Source organism: Ptychodera flava, chromosome 15 (genome assembly GCF_041260155.1).
Source record: "Ptychodera flava strain L36383 chromosome 15, AS_Pfla_20210202, whole genome shotgun sequence".
NCBI classification, from domain to species: Eukaryota; Metazoa; Hemichordata; class Enteropneusta; family Ptychoderidae; genus Ptychodera; species Ptychodera flava.
In genome coordinates this window covers 8,484,726-8,499,379 of record NC_091942.1, presented here as the reverse complement: position 1 = coordinate 8,499,379, position 14,654 = coordinate 8,484,726, and the positions used below count along the sequence as shown (strand labels likewise).

Below are 14,654 nucleotides of genomic sequence, written 5' to 3'. Positions count from 1 at the left end.
ATATCACGATTTTTTGCCTGCCCTCGGGCTGGTGGTCATGATCGAAATACTGATGATGCCCTCGCCTACGGCTCGGGCATCATCAGTATTTCGATCATGACCACCATCCCTTGGGCAGGCAATAAATCGTGATATTGCCCTCGCTCTCATGTGTTATTATTTAAATAGCCCGGATGCCGGCCTATATCATGTTATGATATTGTATTTACGGCAATGTCTGAGGGGTTATGCGACTCTTCTGGTTGAGTTGGAGTAGTAAACATGGTTTTCGGACCTTCTGCAGTGGCTGTGAAACAAAAGAAGCAAGCAATATTTCTTTCGAATCAGTAAATTGTCACGTTGATTGCTTAGTCACTGTAAGCATTTATCATATAGGGTAGAGACAATCAGCAAGTAACGATTTGAATGCATGAGCTCACTAAAATGTACTGAAACAACGTTAATGAAAAGCGACCTGAATTTACCACAAAGAGAGAATATTGCACAGAATCGTCCTAAGTGCTCTTGGCATTTTCGAAGCGAACGTAGACGTGGCTATGCTGAATTCCTTCTGACATTGGCTGTGCAGGCTAAAGGTATGGAATTACCATTTGGTACTTCCTTTTTTATCGACGATAGAGTGTTCCGAAAAATTCTCACGTCTTTCTAATTCTCGACCGCGGGTCATCCGGGTACTTGCGGTTTTTTACGTCATTTTTGCGTCACAGCACCGTGAAGGGGTTCGAATTTTTCAACCATCAAAACAATATTCAAAGTTTCAAGATACTTAAATGACATAACTTTTACTTCTGCTTTTTTTCACACAATTTCTGTGTCATTCGCTCTTCTGTATCGTCTGACCTCTCATTCACCTCGCTCGTATGTGTTTCACCTACTGACGTCACTCCGCGGTCGAGACGACATTTCTGCAATTTCTATCTGAAACTTCTCACATCAGCTGCCAATTGAATTTAGTGCTATGCCATTCAAGGATTGTAAACACTCACTTTATATTGTGGGCATATTGCATTTATTATATTTCATCTCGCAGATAAATTTTTCTGTCACGTCACATGCACCAACTGTTACCAGTCCTGACCTCTTTACGTGGCGAGCAGTGTGGCGTCACTAAACTGTCAAATTAGATAGAGTACGGGATACTCCCAACCTCCTGTACCCCTCAACGCGCCGTGAAAATTGTCCTTACATTGCTACAAGAAATCTTATATAATATTACAGAACTCGTTAAAACACCAGACAGCCTTTCGAAAAAAGGGTCTTCGACCAAATAAATATTAGGCCGCGTTCAAAAAAATGGTGAGGGGGGGGGGGGCTGGAGGAATCGCGATTGAAATCTTATTTTTTTTCAGATCCCCCCCTCAATACCCTCAAAAATTTTCAAGTCCCCCCTCAATACCCTCAAAAATTTTCAAGTCCCCCCCCCCAAATTACCATATAGCCGCATATTTATTAGGAATGCACGCAGAGTAAAAAAAAACATGTAATGTGTGGTTCTGCACGCAAATGTTCAACACTACCTCTTATCAGCAGGTTGTAGAGCCATATATCTAGGGCAAGTTCTTAAATTGATTCATTTTTAAATGCATCAGTGAACTTTTTGGATTTCTCAGTCTAAGCTGACTTGAGTTTATCCAACTCTGGCCAGTTCAATGGCACCAGCTGAAAAGCACACAAAATGACAATCATGAGAGAGTATGAAAATTGTGTATTCCTAGCTACGTTTAACCAAATTGTGAAAAATGAGCACAGTGACCTACCGAATTTTTTTTTCAAAAGTACAAGACATATACAACTTAGATGCCACTTATAAATGTTTTACAAAATTGACAATACTGGAAGGTTAAAATATTCCATGATATTAATGTTTTAATCTCAGAAATTTTGGGTGTAATAATGGCAAATTTGATAAAAATAAAAGATTCCATTTAGTCACACATTTTTCCATTTAAATTAGAGTCTTTACTGTTCAAAGTTTTACTTTTGTGTTATTGTACGATGAGATGTGAAAATTTCATTCACTGCATGAACTTGAAATGAATGATTTTATATATTGATTTTAAGTGATTTTAGAAAAACGGACTTTTCATCGTACATTTGTATAAGATCAAGTATGATGACCCCATCTTTTTTCTCTAATATTTGATTGTTCTCATATGCCAGAATTCAAAAATCCATGGTAACTCTTAGTTCCCTAGTCTTCTATGTGTTGCTCTCTGGCTGGATGTATGTTTCACTGTCGATTGAGTGTCCTACGACCGAAACTCTTCTTAAACTACATCAGAGTCAGAGCTACATGTATCACTGTCAGTATGTAGTAGCAGGGCAGTAGTTGTATTAACTTTTTATTTTGACAATATTTTTGTTCAGTTTATACAATTGTGTTCTTGCCCAGCTATCCAGTATTCATCTTGCCAACACAGCCTACGTGTACCGTGCATTTACATCATTCAATTATCACCAATATTTAGACAAACAGCTTTGTTGACAAACTGAACATTGTCTTTTTCAGCAGCATGCTGTAGAGAGACACCAAGAAACTGTGTTTGATACATTGCATAGTCTAGAAATATTGAAAAATTATCAGCAGTTGTAGCTCCTGCCCCATTACAAGGCCAACTTGTTCTACGAAAACTTAGACTTTTTCGAGATTAAAGACATAAAATATGACAAAACGGTTCTAGATTTTGTTTAATTATTACTAACATTAGAACTATTGGACAACATCAAAATGTTGGGAGTCAAAATATTTTTAGGTCCCCCCCCTATAGGCAGAGCAAAACTTTCAAGTCCCCCCCCCTCGACTACCCCAAAAATTTTCGAATCCCCCCCTGAATTCCTCCAGCCCCCCCCCTCACCACTTTTTTTGAACGCGGCCTTATCATGATTGGATGATGCCCGGACATGCTATTGTTACAAGATTATTATAGAATCTAATGAAGGGTTTTTTGCACACTAAAGTATCCGTACGAAATAATAACGCAAATAGCGAATGTAAATGAGACAATACTTTATATCTTCAGGTAGCTTTTTACTCGAGTTTGATTGAGATGCATGTTGGTGTTCTTCGAAATCATCATGAAGTTGCTACGGGAGGCCGATTATCTTGAAGTAGCACCAAGCGATAACTGTAGAATGCGATAAAACTGCCATCTGGGGCAGATTTGTAAACACACAAGTTATAGTTAATTCCCATTTTACATTAAAATGTGCTATCATTGCCGGTTTCGATTGCTTTCTTAAAGCATGCATGTCAGCAAGCTTTTCTCCGGTAAGGGAGCCGTCATTATTTACAGCCTAGGGGTCGGAGGAATATGGGGGGGTCACTCAAAAATTGAATCCTAAAGGGGGGTGGTCAAAATGTGGAGAGAAAGAACAGGGTTACTCAGTTTTAGGTGCAAAATGAATTCAAATATCGCTCAGATTGCACCATTTCACACATCAATTTCTCAAAATTTTCGATGCGAGGGGGGGGGACACTCCCCTCTCGTGCTCTCCCCCTTGGTGTGTTCTCAGTTTTACTGGGTAAAAAAACATATTGAATACACCTCTCATATTGCACTAGACTGCACCATTGCACACATCAATTTCACAAATTTTTCCACGCAAGAGACGGTACAACCTCCTCAGACACTTTCCCTCTCAACCTCCCGTGTGTTCTCCCCCCCCCCCTTCTCCGTACTTTCAAAGTCCGGCCCGACAGATATCTGAGTGACAACCCTGTCATGATACCCGTAAACAATACTGTACGGTTGGATACTGATTATAGCCTAAGCTTTTATATGTACACTTTATTGTGACTTTGAATTTCATTTTTTTGGTTTCACCTTTTTCAACCGTCGTGACATAACCGATGATAATCTGGCAGGGTACACGAGGATATGAATATTGTGTAAATTTTACAAATGCATGTCTAGATATTTAACGTTTATAAGTGGGGGTTCAATCAAAATTTCTGTGTTATAGAGGAGGATTACTCGGTAAGCATGGGGTTTACTCGAAATTTCAGAGTTTCCGACGAAATTTCTTCCGACACCCCCCCCCCGCCGTAAATAATGACGGCTCCCCAAGCAGAGTGTCCACAGGGAAGATTTCCTCACTGATTTCCTCAGTTTTATATTGTTCTCTGACTTACAAGTAAATGATATGCATCTGGTATGATTTGTGATATTTTTGCCATCCCTGAACCATCAACTCACGATTCATTGCAAATTCATATAACGATCAAAATTCTGGGACAACGTCGACTCTCCCACTCGTTTTTCTTGACAATCTTAAAGGGCCATTATTTGTAACGTTTGACCATTTTTTACCTCGGAAAATTCCATGTTGGAGGCTCATATTTGTTGCAAAATGTTGTTTTACGAAGAAACAAACATGATTAGTGATGTTATAGCCACATAAAACTGCTAATTTTTGTTCAAACGTGTTGCCCTTCCGAGCTCGTTTGTTGACGTCTGGCACGCTCAGCGTGCTGGGGAGAACGCAGATATGGTGACGCCGCGATCACGCCAGATGTACAAGTTCACGTTTATTGCGGGATCAAAACAACATTGCGTCGTGGATTGCCAGACATCTGGCTACGCAAGGTGCTCGGACAATGGACTACGACGTAAGTACAGGGCATAAGTAATGAATATTTATTTTCAAATTGCTGTAAATGGCTCGCGCAGGTGCAGAAGAATGCCTACGTTGCAATCCGCGTGTCAACAGAGTTTGTATTTCTGTCCGGACAAAAATTGAAATTTTCGTTGTAAAATCACATGTTACTTAGTTGTAGGGCAACCAATGTTTCCGAATAATATGCGATTCTCTGTTATTTGACAGGCTATTCAACATGAGTCAGTGATCATTTCAATCAAAACTAACGGAAAAATCGCCAGAAGATACAGCTAATGGAACTTTAAGATCAGATCACTATTATACATTCAATTGTCGAAAACAATCAGTGTAACGCAAGTAAAACAATCACCGTCAGATATAAAGTTAATTTCTTTTTCTTCCGATATAACATCATAATTACAATGAGGAAATTTTCATTTATATGGCTGACATTGTAAAACTCATAAACAGCGTCTCTGCAAGGGGTATCAGGATAGTGATTAGGGATTACATCCACAAGGTAACAATATTTCGTTGACTTCATTGACCTTTACTCTTCTCAATAGCTTCTTCAAAATCTTCTCTGATCTGTTTCATGATGGGACCACCTTTGAAGAAGATATCCAGGACTGTCATAGCCATGGCCTTGGCTTGGACCAGGGTTGGTTCTTGAGCCTCAGGTGCTCCTGAACACAAACAAAATAGTTGTAGCGCTTTTGTTGGAATGCGTGTGTTTTGATCTAGACTACTTCTCTGTCTATATTCATATCGATTTCTTCATACCCGTACAAGATATGGGGGACGAGTGGCACGAGGCAAAATGGAGGAGATGATACCCGAGACGGCCGAACGGTTAGCACATGTAAAAATGCAAGGTGCGAATCTCACGAGGTATGGATCATCACAAAAACGTTCTGCATATATTAAGCACTTTCACACCATGATTAAAGTTGCAAAAGGTAGGAAAATGTTTTATAGCAAAAGGACTTTTCTGGTGAAGTAACCGTCGACGGCAATGAATTTATGTACTTTTTTTATTTTTTACGTCAACAGATATCGTTTGTAAGCGTGTATCAACGCTCGTTATGTACAGTCCCCCATTACTTTCGTTTTCATTACCAAAGTTGACTGTCTATAATTTTAGGCATTTCGTCTTCAAAATTTAGAAGATCAAGTCCATCAATGAGGAGCCATAAGAGCAACTCTCCTCTAGGCAGAGAATACTACAATACTCTCTCCTCCCGTCCCTTTCACCTCCCCTCCCCATAAAAAATATACACGTTCAAAATAATGTTTCTAATTTTGAACCATTGAAAATTTTGGCTTCATTTAGCACCAATTAGTATTGGTAATAGCCGGCGCCGTAGCATGTGGGGGCAAGTGCCTCCCTACCACTTCCCACTCTGTGAATGTGTAAATTTATCTAACTTAACCAAATCCTTGCTAAGCTAGGTTCTGCCCCTCGGCAATTTGGTCAGGCTACTGCCCCGATGACACATACCTGTTGCGGCTGTAAACCCTTTTGAATGATTCACAGAATCGGTCTGCAATCCATATATTGGGTGGATACCAGGCACTTCGTAGGTAACATTGCCCATATCGGTCGACCCCGCTGACTTTTTAGCGAGCTCCTCTTCAGTCAAGAACTTTACGCCCAATCTTTCGGCATTCTGAATGAACACTCCAGCTAGCAATTTATTGACGAGGAGATTTGAATAATGCATCAGTTGTTTGTGTTCCATCTAAAAGAAAACACGTGCATGATTGAAATCCTTAATTATTTTATTGGAGGGGGAATTTGACTGCTAAAGATAGCAGGGGTACATTGATGTAAATTATAGTGGCATTCGCGCGAGAAGGTACCTCAGAATACATATGCGTGAGGGTGCATCCAGCACCACTGACATGTACAAGTTTTTTTTCTAACATACTCCATGGCAGACCAAAATCTCAGTTCTCCCAAACCAACAAGTTTCATTTCAAGTACCGAAGCGGCGGAGAGATTCCACATGACGAGCTACACCAGTATTATCATTATGACAAAGTCTTTGCCGTCTCTGCAAACAATAAACAATTTTCTTCATAGGTACGGCTTGATGACATTGGTGACCCAAATGCTCACACGACGTGTACGAGTTCTCAACAAACTTGTTTTCCATCCCTTAAACTCACAAGCAGAAATCAAAACGGCAGGGAAATGATTACTACCTTACACCCAGTAGCCTTTGCAGCTCCCTCGGCGCACGCAAGTGCTCGTTCTTTCAATTCAGACAGTTCTGCTTCTGTCGGAGCTCGGAGATAAAAGTTCACCTCTGACTTCTCCGGTATGATGTTTGGTTTTGCCCCGCCATTAGATATCACCGCTTCGAGAATTGAACGTTAATAATAACTGTGTTCATGAAGTTAGGACAACAATGAAGGCGGCTTATATTCCTTTTTGATGAATATATATTTACTTTTAATAGTTCATAACTTGTGCGGGAAGCTGTTAGGGACAAACCAGTACATTTAAAGAAGAATTGTCGTAATGTTTTTTCATGGTCTTAAGTTTGACTTATTTATTTCAGAGTTGGCACAGCAATTTTTTAAACATTTTTGGCTCAGTAGATTTTTTTACGCTTCGACCACCTCTGCTTTGCATTTCCTATAGGTATGATCACCGCAACGTAGAGATATGCAAAAGTCGAGCATTCTTTCCATACTTTTGAAGTTATAATGCATGATGCTTGGCGGTATGTTTTTTGCCTTGACAATCACTGTTGATGATTATTTCACCATTTTGATGTCTTTTTGGGCACTCAATCCTAAAACACTAACGCGAAATAAATATGACATTGCAATATCTTTGTGTTCATAGTAGATATTTTATCTAAAAGTGTTTTTTCGAGGTCAAAGAGGTTACATAGATGTTCGTTACCATGGATACGCCACGTTGGCTTCATCTGCTGCCTCATCACCGACATATTCTGGTAGAACATCACCGCAGCGTCCAGGGCATTGACCCCTTCCCATGGTGCATAGGCGGCATGCGATGCCTTGCCGTGGAATGTAACAACTAAGCTGAAGATGAAATAAAGTTACATGACCAAGTATATGAATGGTCAGTATATTTCGCGAGTTTTAAGTGACAATTTGAAGAACATGTTTTCATCTTAACTTCCTGACAGTCAAATTTTGATACTGGTCATATTATTGCAAGTGGCAAATGCTCTTATATTTCGATCGGGCATGTGTAGCTATACCAGATGTCACAACTAAACTGTTAATTTCAGGGAAAACAAGGATCATGTTTTCAATAGGATATTTTTATAACAACGCTTATGCTTATAACGATGACAACGACGACAAAGACAATTATGATCATGACCTTAAAACAACAACAAAACGACGACCACCACCACCAACAACACCACCACCACCACCACCAACAATAATAATAATAATAATAATAATAATAATAATAATAATAATAATAATAATAATAATAACAAGGCAGTATTGCTGAAGGCAATGAGTACTTGGGCCGTGATAGAGTAATTTTGAGGACAATATATACTACTATTCAAATATTGTCTTGAATTTCCTCCTGTCAATGAGGCATTTGATTAACTGGTTATTAAACGAAGCAATGGCATGACAACGGCAAAATATGTCTAGCAACTTTTGTGGAGTTTGAGGCAGGGGTTCTTTATTTATAGCGGGAATTGCTTAAACTCCTTAAATATTCAAATTACAGCAAATTTCTTGTGTTCTCGATGGTAGATGTCTAATATTTAGATGGGCATATTTAGATTTCTACCCTATAGTTATCCCTATATACCAAAAATCGGACATCCAGCTCTATTGGCCTGCTCAGAATTAGATATGCGCATAATTAATGAGGTACAATATGTGGTGTCATAAGGTGTCCCATCATACCATTTATGAAGGGTGTAGCACTTGTGGTTACTGAGTTGTGGACAAATATATATATTTGAGGTCAAAGGTCATCGAGGTCACGTGACATTTTGTCAAAATAATTGTATTGCTAAGTTATTCCTATATACCAAAAATCAGACCTCTAGCTCTATTGGCGCGCTCAAAATTATATATGCGCATAATTAATGAGGTACAATATGTGGTGTCATAAGGTGTCTTATCATACCAAATATGAAGGATGTAGCACTTGTGGTTACTGAGTTATGGACAATAATGTATATTTGAGGTCAAAGGTCACCAAGGTCACATGATATTTTGTCAAAATGTCTGAGATATCTGCGTGAACCGATGGACTCACTGATGGACTCATGGACGGATATGAGCCAATCTATAAGCCCCCTGGACTTTATCCGTGGGGACAAAAAAACTGTGTCACTGCATCTTTTAGGCAATATGAATACGATGAGAAACTAAATTTTTATTTTTCTTGGCATCATACATGCGAATCTATGGAGAACTGCCTTATATAAGTTATACATGGGAGTCTATGGAGGTGTAAACTAAAAAGTCCTCTAACACGGCCAAATTTGAAAGCATTGTGAAACAAATCGACGTGCATCTGTATGGGGTTGGGTACTAGGCGTGAACGGACGCACGGACATGACCAAACCTATAAGTCCCCTCGGACTTCGTCCGTGGTGATTAAAAACAACGCAACAGTTATTACAGCTACACCGGCGGTAGGTTCATATCCAGAGCCCCGTACGGTCTGCCGCCGTCGCTTGAAAACAATCTCATGCACCCGGCCATATGGGCAGCTGGCCTGATGCATGACTTCCCGGAGAAGGCGAGCTGTCACGTTCAAGCTCAGGATTATTTGTCGATCAAATTTCAGTAAATTTACCTTACCTAGATGAAATTTTGTCTATAGGCTGAAATTTCGCCGAAGTTTGACAAAATTACATCAATTTTTCAGGTTCATATGCGACATTTTTGAGTTTTGAGTGCAGACAGAAATAAGTTTTGAGGCAACATGGCTGCGACCCCATGTTGACCCCTAGCCCTGCGTACGATGCTATGTGCTACACAGCTAACACACAGCATCGTACGCAGGGCCAGCGAGAGAGTTGCCGACATCGACAGTTATTTACGAGAAGTGAATAAAAGACTGTCATTTTTGGAAGCGATCGAGTAGCTGAGGTAGGCTGGGATACGACTTGGGCCCAAGAACGCTGAATTTCGGCAGTAATTTGGCTTTTTACGTCAAGTCCCAAAATGGATTTGAAGTCACCGACCCAACGTACGGGTCTTTGCAGGGCTGTGGTGAGCGGGGCGGTTAGCTGTAGCGGAACACACAGCATCGTACGCAGGGCTAGTTGACCCCAAGTGAAAATGTGTTCGCGATCAAATCTTCCTATATTTTTTTCAGAATTTTCAACAAAATCATTGCTTCTTACATCTTTTGTAAAATATAAAATACTAAAATAAAACTGCGATGTGCCATGTCTCCAGATTTCTAAAATATCGTTCGTTGACCGTTCGACGCAAACTTGTGACGCAGTTGAAATTCAATACTGACCGCCAAATAATCTTAATCAGACGAGATCAGTCTAGACATCCTCCAAATTATCCAACCATTCGCATTGGAGTTCAGCTCGCTTAGAGTATCATAACATTTTTCGGCCTTCTTTTAGATCGACCCTAATATCTCCCATTTAGGAAATAAATACACAAGCTACCTCGACAAAACTTCGTGCACCATCCAAGACCAAACGCACTACAAATCCGAGTCTGTCTTGACGTCATCAGCTCCTTACATGGTAATCGGCATACCGTATTTTTTAGCAAAGGGGACACAGAATACGTCGGAGTATTCAGTTTCAAAACGTATTACATTGTGTGATGTTGTCAAAAAAAAAGTTATGTTACTGCAGTGGTATAAATTACAAAACACAAAAGTTCAAAGCAGTTTATTTTGGACTGGCTTTACCCAACATTTCATATTGTTTCTTATGCCAGATTTGACCACGTGCTTACTGGCGACCCCTTTTCATGCAAATTTTGTGTCAAATGATGTGTTCCCCTGGAAAAACAAACGTACGATTTCTAAATGAAGGAGGCGAAATTTGCCCTCAAGACTCGAAACCACCCCTTTTGGGGTGTACCTAGCTATTTTTAACGAGCTTCTCGAATCTGCAGCTCTATTTCGAAATGATGGTCTGGTTTTCTCAGCTCAAGGATAAGTGTTCTCCATCGCTGTGGGCATTACTATTCTCAACCGGGGGTACAGTTTCCAGTCGTAATGTTTTCATTGTGTCCGGGATATAAAACCTTTCCTTTCAAACTTTCTCTTTGATTAACACTAATCCACATCTTGTCAGTGATTAAACATGTTTCAAGTTTAAATGTTAAATTCTGGTCTCGAGCCCTCCTGTTCGACCAAACGGAAATTACCCCTCCCACTTTGGCTCGTCCAGTGGGTGTAGCAAGGGTCGTGCCATCGCCTAGGAAACGGAGGGTGCATTAATTGTTGCATTTCCATGCGCATTTTGATTATATTCAGAAGATTTTTTGGCCAAAACTCAGATAGAGAAGCATTTATATTCACATCTCACTTATTCAAGACTGGCTGAGAGCAGCACTTCCATTCAGTTAACATCATTACGCCATTTATTATGCCAAGAAAGATGAAGCCAATACATTTTGCCCTCCCTGGTCTCAGCCAGAAATGGTTATACCTTACAGTTTTTTCCCACGGAATGAAAACAAATGTACTTGGGCTGAGGCCCAAGTACAATAATAATAATAATAATGAATCATTATCATCGTCGCCACCACAATCATGATTATGACGATGAGTGTAGCTGTGATGCTTTTGCTGTCGATGATGATGATGATGATGATGATGATGATGATGATGATATTGTTTTATACCTCTCTGAATGTAAAATATACGGACAATTGTGTAAAAAACCATCATTAAGACGAACTGTTTATAATATATGTCATACTATTGTTGCAGGGACAATATCTGCTTGCGGCATATCATGGATAATGAGACTGTCCCTGAATTCATGCTATCAGCAGACAGGAATAACGCAAACTTAAAATACATGCTACCTACTCTATGATTGCAAGGGTTGGTATATTTGCCGCGTCACATCCTGAATCGGCTGGATGGACCATCATGGCAAGGTCAATGTCCTTGAATGCCCCAGCGTCAATCAATTTGACCTTACCGCCACCTCCTTCCTCGGCCGGCGTCCCCATCACAGTGAGCTATGCACGTGTAAATAGAATAGGTGGACAGAAATAGGTAATTTCATCGTCTTAATTCGCGGCGAGGCGGAATTTGAACTCAGGATGCCTAAGAAGGCTCAGAATTGATTTGCTTGATAAATGTGTGTGCTATATAAAGATAGAAAAAAAGTCGATCGAAAAAACCGTCATCTTTCATGAGAGGTAAGATGTTCGATGTAGAGAAGTAAGCCTATAGCAGTGAATAAATTAATGTGATACGATTGTTAAAAGAGTCCAATTATAGATAGGTATATTGTCAGTCTCGAATTTAACCCCTTATCTTACTGCACTTTTAGCACCGGGACAAATTTCAGGTCAGAGATATGTTTGAGGTCTTAACATATAATACACTAGAACATGCATACTTGTTCGTCGCCATTCCCAGGTTTACCTATCGGATTTGTCATTCCACTGCTTCACTATATTGAAAGTTTATTTTATCCCTTATAAATTTCCCAGTGGTTCCTTCACCAATATAAACAGCAATGCACATGCTGGAGAATGTTGAAATGTGTCTGCTTGACTTAGAACAGGCGTCCAATAACTATACTATTTCGCTTCGACATCCAAGCATAGCACAATCATACATAAACGAAATAGAATCGTAGAATACTTCCGACTTGAATCAGATTTGCCCCTGATGATGATTCAGTCTGCAGCAATACATTGAATTCACACTACACCGTTTTACCTTTCCCAGTGGTTTTCCAGCTGCTTCCATAGCTGCTTTGATCCCTAATCCAGCACCAGCTCCCGCCTCTGCGATCAGATTGTGTCCACATGCATGGCCAATCTCTGGCAAGGCGTCATATTCACAGATCACACACGCGTTGATGCCACCATTTTCTTGAGAACCAAACGTCGCCCTGAAGGCAGTGTCCACTACAAACTTCCTCTCCACCTTGAAACCATTTTTCTCCAAAAAATCGGTCAGAACCTGATGGGCGTGATGTTCTTCGAAATTCAGTTCCGGATTTTTCCAAATTTCTTGACTGAGTGAATTCAGCTCAGTCGCTGCCTTATCGATGGCTTCGCAAGCTTTTAGCTTGGCACTCTCCAGGTCTGTCATACTAACTTTGTCGTACTGAATCAGGAGTGTTGATAAATCTTTTCAAACCTGTCAAGTAGAATTTGATCTATTGCAGTGGTCGATGCATCATTTGATATGTTCACATCCGTTCAAGTTTGATAGGATCTAGAGGTGTACAAATATCAAACCACTGGAGGTATTTGATTAGATCCTTGCCCTACTTCCATGAGATTCTGAAGATTTCGAGAGAAGTTATCTATTATTTCTTTCTTAACTGCCAAAGAAGTAAAGTATTTGATTCAAAACGAGTTGAAATTTCTCAGCGAGTAAGAATGCAATGAGGGAATTAATGATAAGTCGGTCACTAGACTATGTTGTTCTGATGTATGGACGTCGTGATAAACCAATGTTTTGTATCTCATCTCTCTCGAAATCGCTGACTCGTTCTAAATTCAGGATAATTGCGTGATTATTCATTGATAAGTTCACATGGTACAGACACGCGTTCGTGCGTATTTGGCCTGATTGGGGCGGACACCATACACAATGTTACGTCTAATTTCTCGAAAACAGTATGTAGGTTGGTAGTCATTAAAAACCAGAGAACCAGTTACTGTCCGTGGATGTGCCCTAGCCGTGATTATCGATATAACTTACGTGGAAGGTTCTGGAAATATCACAAGGGTTGAATTATACACGCGACTTCACACCTGTGGCCGATCCTAAGCTGCAAAACATCGATCCTAGAGTGAAACGCCCACTACTTTAATACTATACCTTTCGCCAACTGGTTGTTTTGAAGGTCAACGTGATTTATGAGTAATAAATATTGATATTGCGATATCAGAGTAAGTCTGTATGACGTTACGCACTTCATGACCCGCACGCGTAAGGTAATAAGAACTATTAAGGGAACATTAACCCTTGCACAGCTACTAACGACTTTACCATTAGAGTTTGAGAGGTGATACCAAAGAGTACCAAATTTTGCACACACCTGATTTATATCTTGATTTCGAAAGACAACGGTTAAAAGTTTCTTTGAGGAAATTTTCGCAAAAGTTTTAGTCTTTTGATTTACAGGCGAGTACCACATTAATGGTAGACGCCCAACAGCCTTACTCTCCCTACTCCCTGACTACTCCCTAGGTTACTGGTGATAAATGCGAAACGCTGTCTCTTGCGTCTTGGCCGTTTTTGAAAAGGCAGATCTTGTCGTCAACTGCGCATGTCATGAACAAGTGTACACAGTAGAAAGTATGCGATATTGCTCAAAGATGAGGGGTTTTAGTTGTATTAATTTCGACAGATTGTCATCAAAACGTTGATGAGTGCTGACAAGTTTAGAAACGCCCAAGATTACCTGACGTGTACCAAAACATCAGATAAACAGCTGCTTTGAATTATGGTATATCGTTTTCCTTTTACAATATTTTTATCTCCAAGATAAATTAGCTTCCGACAAATCTTGCAAAATAAAACTGTTAGACCTCGTCAACGATGCCGTGATATTATAGCTACACGTATACAGTAGTGCAATAAAGTCAATGCCTCTGTATGAAAATATGGTCCGACGTTTTGTCAGAAGTTGAAGTAGGCCTGCAGTTCACGAGGTTATATGAGCAGCGATACTTCAACAATGATTATAAAAAATATTCAAAATTTATGTAGGAATGGCGCAAGGGCCATTTCTTCTAAATACCTCAAGGCTCGATCTTTTTTGAATTAGTAGAGTGGCATTTTTACCAAAGCACCGGAAGAATTTGCAGGCCTGACCCAAGCCCCCAACCATAGTAACTGAACGCCC

The 14,654-nt window shown here is 40.0% G+C and overlaps 1 protein-coding gene across 1 annotated transcript; it reads right to left on the bottom strand.

The window, feature by feature from the left end:
• Positions 1 to 4,515: 4,515 nt before the first annotated feature.
• On the bottom strand, positions 4,516 to 13,708 carry LOC139151075 (xaa-Arg dipeptidase-like). Its single transcript, XM_070723608.1, has 7 exons — positions 13,505 to 13,708; positions 12,509 to 12,934; positions 11,642 to 11,796; positions 7,517 to 7,659; positions 6,808 to 6,962; positions 6,101 to 6,341; positions 4,516 to 5,285 (listed from the first exon to the last, which is right to left on the bottom strand). Exons 2-7 carry the CDS (start codon positions 12,884 to 12,886, stop codon positions 5,140 to 5,142), a joined length of 1,218 nt encoding a protein of 405 aa, XP_070579709.1. The 5' UTR covers positions 12,887 to 12,934; positions 13,505 to 13,708; the 3' UTR covers positions 4,516 to 5,139.
• Between the last annotated feature and the right edge of the window lie 946 nt (positions 13,709 to 14,654).